Source organism: Plasmodium chabaudi (genome assembly GCF_900002335.3).
Source record: "Plasmodium chabaudi chabaudi strain AS genome assembly, chromosome: MIT".
NCBI lineage: Eukaryota > Apicomplexa > Aconoidasida > Haemosporida > Plasmodiidae > Plasmodium > Plasmodium chabaudi.
Genome location: NW_015971901.1, coordinates 1 through 5,949, shown reverse-complemented (window position 1 = coordinate 5,949; position 5,949 = coordinate 1). Strand labels below are relative to the sequence as shown.

Sequence of the window (5,949 nt, the reverse complement as noted above, 5' to 3'; positions counted from 1 at the left end):
TACCAAAAGCTTTATCCTACAAAGTTGAACATAGGCTGAGTCTCTATGCCTTGAATGGAGCACTGGATTGGATACCCGGGAAACCGGCGCTACCATTTATAAGAAGTTAAACTGGAAGCGTCTGTAAGGTTACAACACAAGTCACTGATAATTCTGATGAATAGTTCAAGTTACTGACATCTGCCCGGTATCAATGATAAACGGCGGCTGTATTCTAAACGGTCCTAAGGTAGCAAAATTCCTTGTCGGGTAATCTCCGTCCTGCATGAACGGTGTAACGACTTCCCCATTGTCGCTAGTGTGAGACTCCTAATAAATAGAATTATCCATGAATATGTGGAATCATACGGCCCGACGGTAAGACCCTGAGCACCTTAACTTCCCTAAAAGTTCTTATGTGTTGGCATGGTTACGAGATTTAAGGATGAAACCTTCCTGATCGACTCGTGAGGTAAAAGAAACAGTCGGTGCGAAGTCGTAACATGGTAGTTGACAGTGAACTTGTAGCTGAACCAAATGGCTGCTGGAAGTAGAAATCGTTATTAAGCGTCAGGAAGTCCTGGACGTTGAATCCAATAGCGTAGATAAAAAGACATCGATATACGGATTTCTCCTGAAAAATACGAAAAATCCTAGAATTTTAGAACAGGAGATTATATTTTGGTAGTGGAAGTACGAATTGAAGTGTGGAGAGAATCCTCTTAGTAACTCAACATCTGTAAATCGAGAGAGATGCCATAAGTTGTCTCTATGAATAGTGGTGTAGTCATATCTCCATGAACTATAAAACATGTGATCTAATTACAGAACAGGAAAATAATAGACCGAACCTTGGACTCCTGAAATATTCTTGGAAGATTCGTAATTAGTGGTTAAAGGTCAATCAAACATGAATATAGACGGTTTTCTGCGAAATCTATTTGGAAGATATATCATTGGGAAGTTTAGCCAGGAAGTCAGCGTCTTATTATAAACACCAGGCATGCAATACCGAACATTAATTTCCATATCCCTTTAAAAGTTAAACCAATTAAGGTGTACTACAATTATCCCATACATCCTACTTTTATTAACGTATCTTTTAAAACCAGAACTTCTTTAACTTGTCAACTCCCTATCATGTCTTGCTAACGGCTTGTACGGTAATAATATCGTTTTGGCGGCTGAGCATGTTAACTCGATTTATACTAAAATATACATGATATCGAAGCATCCATCAACAGCTATGGTAACTATATCTATATTATCCAAACATATATCATAATTATAACCTTACGGTCTGTTTTGTTCTACTCAATGTTCAGATATATTATCTTATCGTAGCCTTGTAATTAGATGTTTGCTTGGGAGCTGTAATCATAATGTGTTCTTTTATAATGAACAAGTGCAAATAAACCACTAGAGAAAAATAATATTATAAATAATCTACCATATAAAATGAATATATCTTGAGGTAATTGACATCCTATCCATAGTAAAGCATAGAATGAACACATAAACCATATAATAGGAATTGAATATTCTCTAGCACTAAAGACCATTTTAAATTGTATAATAGTTGTTAAGTTTCTTTGTTCTGCTAATAAAAATAATAATTGTAAAGATGCTACAACAATAACTAGTCCAGCATTTTTACTAGGTATTGTTTTTAACATTGCATAAAATGGTAAGAAATACCATTCTGGAACTATTTGTAGTGGTGTAACATATGTATTTACTATAATTGCATTATCTGGATGTGATAATGGTATTACACCAAATATACTTTGTATTAAGAATAGTATTAATATATTATTAAATCCTTTTACATCAAGACTTAATAGATTTGGATAAAAGGGTATTTTTAATGCTGTATCATACCCTAAAGGATTAGTGCTACCATGTAAATGTAAGAAAAATATATGTATAAATACAATACATAGAGCTACGAATGGTAATATAAAATGTAATACAAAAAATCTTTTAATTGTTGGATCACTAACTGTGTATCCTCCACATAACCAAATTACTAATGCTGGAATACCAGATAATAAATTAGTAATAACAGTTGCACCCCAATAACTCATTTGTCCCCAAGGTAAAACATAACCTATAAAAGCAGTAACAATAAATAATGCAAAAATAATTAATCCTGAAATCCATGATAAAGGTAAATATAGATAAGAGTAATTTAAACCTCTTAAAATATGTAGATATGTTAAAAAGAATACAAGTGATGCACCAGTAGCATGCATATATCTAAAGCACCATCCACTCCATAATTCTCTTAAAATATGTTGTATACTATAATATGCATATGAGATTTCTGGAGAATAACGACTAGCTAAGAATACACCTGTTAAGATTTGAATAAAAAATATAATTCCTAATAGGAATCCATAATTCCATAAGAAATTAATGTTTAATGGACATGGATAATTCATTAAATGTGTTTTTACTAAATTAATAGAATTATAGTTCATATAAACAAAAAATATAAATTAAATATTATTTAAAAATTAATAAACCAAATAAAGTCATTGTTGATCCAATAGAACATATCATATTCCACCCATTTAAAGCGTCTGGATAATCAGGAATACGTCTAGGCATTACATTAAATCCAAGGAAATGCATTGGTAAGAAAGTAAGTACTACTCCTACAAAAAATAAAATTGACCATAATACAATAATAGTATTTTCACGTAATGTTTTACCAAAGAAAGATTCTTGGAAAAAACTTACACTTGTAAATAATGCTATGATAGCACCAATAGATAAAACAAAGTGAAAGTGTGCAATAACATAATAAGTATCGTGTAATGCAACATCTATTGCTCCATTACCTAAAATAACACCTGTAGTACCACCAAAAGTAAATGTACATATAAATAATAAAGATAATAATGATGAACTATGAGTAATACCAAAATTTGTACTCATGTATGTACATAACCAATTAAATACTTTTGTACCAGTTGGTATAGATATAAGGATAGTAGTAGATGTAAAAAAAGCTCTTGTATCTACTTCTAAACCAGTAGTATACATATGGTGTACCCATACAACACTACCTAATACTGCTATACATCCCATAGCTAGAATCATAGATTGGTTTCCAAATAAACTTCTGCTATAGTTTGTAGATATAACATGACTAATAATACCAAAAGCTGGTAATATTAGAATATATACCTCTGGATGACCAAAAAACCAGAATAAGTGTTGGTATAATATTGGATCACCAGCAAAAGTTGGGTCAAAAAATAATGTATTAAAGTGTAAGTCTGATAATAACATTAAAACACCACCTGTTAGAACTGGTAAAGTTAATAATAGCATTATTGATGTAATTATTAATGACCATGTTGATACACTTAAAATTCCTAAAGTTAATCCTTTAGCTCTTAAATGCATTACAGTAGTTAAGAAGTTTAAAGAAGACATTATACTAGCAATACCTGATACTAATAAACCTATTACTATAACATCTACAGCAACAGGTGATAAAGACATTAAAGATGTACTTAATGGAGGATATAAAGTCCATCCAGTTCCACCACCAAATTCAGCAGCTGTAGATAATATTACTAATATAAATGCAATAGGTTGTAATAATAAAGATATACTATTAATTCTAGGATATGCTAATTCTGATGATCCACATAAAATTGGTAAATAGTAATTACCAAATCCTCCAAATAATCCAGGCATAATGTTAAAAAATATCATAATAATACCATGAACTGTAAATATCATATTATATAGATTTACATTTTCTTGTGCTATTATTCTTAAAGATGAAGAATATAATTCTGTACGTAAAATAACAGATAATAAAAATCCATAAATACCAAATAAAAATGAAAACCATAAATAGTATAATCCTAAAGTTTTATGGTTACAATTTGTAATAAGTGCATATCTATTAAAAACAAAAAATAAAATATATTTGAGGCTTGGAGATGAATAAGTAAGATTCGATCCATACAGTCCCAGCGACAGCGGTTATACTTTGGAAAAGTCGAGTATTATCCATCCATGTCAGGCGTTAAAAGCGTTCGTTCTTAAATAGTAGGCCAGTCGAGTTCCTTTAATGTAGTTACCTCACAGCTTTTTACGGTCCAAAGTACGCGATCTCTTGTATGGTAAAAGGGCTTAAACCAACAACATAACATTTTTTAGTCCCATGCTAGTATATTTCATATATATTCTTATCATTTGGACGTAATATTACCTTTCCGGCTGTTTCCATCTCAACTCTACAGGTTAACGCCTGGAGTTCTATCTAAGAAAAATAATTTGCGTGACGAGCGGTGTGTACAAGGCAACAATACACGCTATATTATATTTATTTATTGCAAGGCTGCGATGAGACGACATGGAGGTGCCAATAGTATATAAAGATTTGAGCTCTATATATACTATAACCTGTTATCCCCGGCGAACCTTCTTACCGTTATATGTTAACGGTACACATAATAACCGTTCTTATAAATATATTTATTGTATTTAGTAATTTTAATAATATAAAAGCACATTTAGTATCTTATCCATCATTAACATCTTTATATGGAACATCTTTAAAATATTTCTCAGTTGGTATTTTATTTACTTTTAATCCTATAATACTTTTAATATTTGTATATTCAATTAGAGAAAGTTTATATTCAACATTTTCTTCTTTAGCATCAGGTATGTTAGCAATAATTATTTCTGAAGCTTTATTATTTATAACTTATTTTTGGGGAATATTACATTTTTGTTTATCACCTTATCCTTTATATGATGAAGGTATAATAATTACATCATCAAGAATGTTAATACTAACAATAACATTTATATTAGCTAGTGCTTCATGTATGACAGCATGTTTACAATTTCTTATAGAAAAAGGAATGAGTTTTGAAATATCAAGTATTGTATGTATTATTTATTTATTAGGTGAATGTTTTGCATCATTACAAACTACAGAATATTTACATTTAAGTTATTATATAAATGATGCTGTTTTAGGAACATTATTTTACTGTGTAACAGGTTTACATTTTACACATGTAATTGTTGGATTAATATTATTATTAACATACTTTATAAGAAGAGTAGAACAATATGATACAAATACTGAATGGTCTTATTCTTATCTAGGAATATCTTATGTCATTTTTACTCATACTGATCAAATGACCATTTTATATTGGCATTTTGTTGAAATAGTATGGTTATTTATAGAGTTCTTCTTTTATTCAGAATAGAACACATATGTCCTGTTTCGATTATACTATCTAAGTTAGATAATGCATATTTGTGTATAAAGCTAGAGTACGTAAGGAAAAGGAAAGGTTAACCGCTATCAATGGCGAGAAGGGAAGTGTGTTTCCATAGAAACCTTCATATAGACTATGCTGACTTGAGTAATGATAAATTGTTAGTATCAGCTATCCATAGTTTACTGATTCCGTTTTGACCGGTCATTTATTCTTTGCCTGGAGGTTACGTCCATACAGTTATAAGCAAGTGGAATGTTAGAAGCAAACACTAGCGGTGGAACACATTGTTTCATTCGATAGTAAACGCTATACCTTACCAATCTATTTGAATTTGAATAAGATTCCATTGGAATGAGAGTTCACCGTTAGAAGCGATGCGTGAGCTGGGTTAAGAACGTCTTGAGGCAGTTTGTTCCCTATCTACCGTTTTATTTATGTATGGTCGATGACTCGAAAGTTCTATGAAAGAATTTATCTACCTTGTCAAAATTGATAGCGTCATAGCTCTAATTTAGGTTTTTGGCCTGGCATCTGTTTCTATTCTTTTGGCTAAAAGTTAACATTTATTACCAGCCTGGGATCAAAAATATTGTAACACAGATAATTCCCAATCAAATTGGATGGTGTTGGCTGGGCATTAATCCACTCTTTTAATGAAAAGGATTTAACGGTCAACCTATTATTGTTCTACATTACGAGA

General features: G+C 30.9%; 3 protein-coding genes and 33 non-coding genes across 36 annotated transcripts; 21 read left to right on the top strand and 15 right to left on the bottom strand. All coding sequences in view use genetic code 4, as the record gives it.

Annotated features, from left to right (window-relative positions):
- The first annotated feature begins 38 nt into the window (after positions 1-38).
- PCHAS_MIT03600 lies at positions 39-112 on the top strand. Its single transcript has one exon. It is a non-coding gene; the product is annotated as a ribosomal RNA (ribosomal RNA).
- On the top strand, positions 112-194 carry PCHAS_MIT03500. The gene has a single exon. It is a non-coding gene; the product is annotated as a ribosomal RNA (ribosomal RNA).
- PCHAS_MIT03400 lies at positions 195-389 on the top strand. Its single transcript has one exon. It is a non-coding gene; the product is annotated as a ribosomal RNA (ribosomal RNA).
- On the top strand, positions 390-419 carry PCHAS_MIT03300. Its single transcript has one exon. It is a non-coding gene; the product is annotated as a ribosomal RNA (ribosomal RNA).
- On the top strand, positions 418-458 carry PCHAS_MIT03200. The gene has a single exon. It is a non-coding gene; the product is annotated as a ribosomal RNA (ribosomal RNA).
- PCHAS_MIT03100 lies at positions 459-517 on the top strand. Its single transcript has one exon. It is a non-coding gene; the product is annotated as a ribosomal RNA (ribosomal RNA).
- On the top strand, positions 518-585 carry PCHAS_MIT03000. The gene has a single exon. It is a non-coding gene; the product is annotated as a ribosomal RNA (ribosomal RNA).
- Positions 586-623, top strand: PCHAS_MIT02900. Its single transcript has one exon. It is a non-coding gene; the product is annotated as a ribosomal RNA (ribosomal RNA).
- Positions 624-679, top strand: PCHAS_MIT02800. Its single transcript has one exon. It is a non-coding gene; the product is annotated as a ribosomal RNA (ribosomal RNA).
- Positions 680-761, top strand: PCHAS_MIT02700. Its single transcript has one exon. It is a non-coding gene; the product is annotated as a ribosomal RNA (ribosomal RNA).
- PCHAS_MIT02600 lies at positions 762-936 on the top strand. The gene has a single exon. It is a non-coding gene; the product is annotated as a ribosomal RNA (ribosomal RNA).
- On the top strand, positions 937-966 carry PCHAS_MIT02500. Its single transcript has one exon. It is a non-coding gene; the product is annotated as a ribosomal RNA (ribosomal RNA).
- Positions 967-972: 6 nt separating this feature from the next.
- Positions 973-997, bottom strand: PCHAS_MIT02400. Its single transcript has one exon. It is a non-coding gene; the product is annotated as a ribosomal RNA (ribosomal RNA).
- A 22-nt stretch (positions 998-1,019) lies between these two features.
- Positions 1,020-1,077, bottom strand: PCHAS_MIT02300. Its single transcript has one exon. It is a non-coding gene; the product is annotated as a ribosomal RNA (ribosomal RNA).
- A 20-nt stretch (positions 1,078-1,097) lies between these two features.
- PCHAS_MIT02200 lies at positions 1,098-1,155 on the bottom strand. The gene has a single exon. It is a non-coding gene; the product is annotated as a ribosomal RNA (ribosomal RNA).
- Positions 1,156-1,240, bottom strand: PCHAS_MIT02100. The gene has a single exon. It is a non-coding gene; the product is annotated as a ribosomal RNA (ribosomal RNA).
- Positions 1,241-1,258: 18 nt separating this feature from the next.
- PCHAS_MIT02000 lies at positions 1,259-1,331 on the bottom strand. Its single transcript has one exon. It is a non-coding gene; the product is annotated as a ribosomal RNA (ribosomal RNA).
- On the bottom strand, positions 1,332-2,462 carry PCHAS_MIT01800 (cytochrome b; the record flags this gene model as incomplete). Its single annotated transcript has 1 exon — positions 1,332-2,462. The coding sequence occupies one exon, from the start codon at positions 2,460-2,462 to the stop codon at positions 1,332-1,334; it is 1,131 nt and encodes a 376-aa protein (XP_051176914.1).
- PCHAS_MIT01900 lies at positions 1,336-1,360 on the top strand. Its single transcript has one exon. It is a non-coding gene; the product is annotated as a ribosomal RNA (ribosomal RNA).
- Positions 2,463-2,487: 25 nt separating the features above from the next.
- PCHAS_MIT01700 (cytochrome c oxidase subunit 1) lies at positions 2,488-3,738 on the bottom strand (the record flags this gene model as incomplete). The annotated part of the gene is made up of 1 exon: positions 2,488-3,738. The coding sequence occupies one exon, from the start codon at positions 3,736-3,738 to the stop codon at positions 2,488-2,490; it is 1,251 nt and encodes a 416-aa protein (XP_051176913.1).
- Positions 3,739-3,939: 201 nt separating this feature from the next.
- On the top strand, positions 3,940-4,047 carry PCHAS_MIT01600. Its single transcript has one exon. It is a non-coding gene; the product is annotated as a ribosomal RNA (ribosomal RNA).
- Positions 4,048-4,052: 5 nt separating this feature from the next.
- On the bottom strand, positions 4,053-4,133 carry PCHAS_MIT01500. Its single transcript has one exon. It is a non-coding gene; the product is annotated as a ribosomal RNA (ribosomal RNA).
- Positions 4,134-4,169, bottom strand: PCHAS_MIT01400. Its single transcript has one exon. It is a non-coding gene; the product is annotated as a ribosomal RNA (ribosomal RNA).
- A 30-nt stretch (positions 4,170-4,199) lies between these two features.
- PCHAS_MIT01300 lies at positions 4,200-4,265 on the bottom strand. The gene has a single exon. It is a non-coding gene; the product is annotated as a ribosomal RNA (ribosomal RNA).
- A 7-nt stretch (positions 4,266-4,272) lies between these two features.
- On the bottom strand, positions 4,273-4,310 carry PCHAS_MIT01200. The gene has a single exon. It is a non-coding gene; the product is annotated as a ribosomal RNA (ribosomal RNA).
- Positions 4,311-4,333: 23 nt separating this feature from the next.
- Positions 4,334-4,448, bottom strand: PCHAS_MIT01100. Its single transcript has one exon. It is a non-coding gene; the product is annotated as a ribosomal RNA (ribosomal RNA).
- On the top strand, positions 4,443-5,234 carry PCHAS_MIT01000 (cytochrome c oxidase subunit 3; the record flags this gene model as incomplete). The annotated part of the gene is made up of 1 exon: positions 4,443-5,234. The coding sequence occupies one exon, from the start codon at positions 4,443-4,445 to the stop codon at positions 5,232-5,234; it is 792 nt and encodes a 263-aa protein (XP_051176912.1).
- Positions 5,235-5,240: 6 nt separating this feature from the next.
- PCHAS_MIT00900 lies at positions 5,241-5,336 on the top strand. Its single transcript has one exon. It is a non-coding gene; the product is annotated as a ribosomal RNA (ribosomal RNA).
- Positions 5,337-5,367, top strand: PCHAS_MIT00800. Its single transcript has one exon. It is a non-coding gene; the product is annotated as a ribosomal RNA (ribosomal RNA).
- Positions 5,368-5,455, top strand: PCHAS_MIT00700. Its single transcript has one exon. It is a non-coding gene; the product is annotated as a ribosomal RNA (ribosomal RNA).
- Positions 5,456-5,573, top strand: PCHAS_MIT00600. The gene has a single exon. It is a non-coding gene; the product is annotated as a ribosomal RNA (ribosomal RNA).
- PCHAS_MIT00500 lies at positions 5,574-5,680 on the top strand. The gene has a single exon. It is a non-coding gene; the product is annotated as a ribosomal RNA (ribosomal RNA).
- A 55-nt stretch (positions 5,681-5,735) lies between these two features.
- Positions 5,736-5,758, top strand: PCHAS_MIT00400. The gene has a single exon. It is a non-coding gene; the product is annotated as a ribosomal RNA (ribosomal RNA).
- A 39-nt stretch (positions 5,759-5,797) lies between these two features.
- On the bottom strand, positions 5,798-5,836 carry PCHAS_MIT00300. The gene has a single exon. It is a non-coding gene; the product is annotated as a ribosomal RNA (ribosomal RNA).
- On the bottom strand, positions 5,837-5,890 carry PCHAS_MIT00200. Its single transcript has one exon. It is a non-coding gene; the product is annotated as a ribosomal RNA (ribosomal RNA).
- On the bottom strand, positions 5,891-5,928 carry PCHAS_MIT00100. The gene has a single exon. It is a non-coding gene; the product is annotated as a ribosomal RNA (ribosomal RNA).
- Positions 5,929-5,949: the final 21 nt, after the last annotated feature.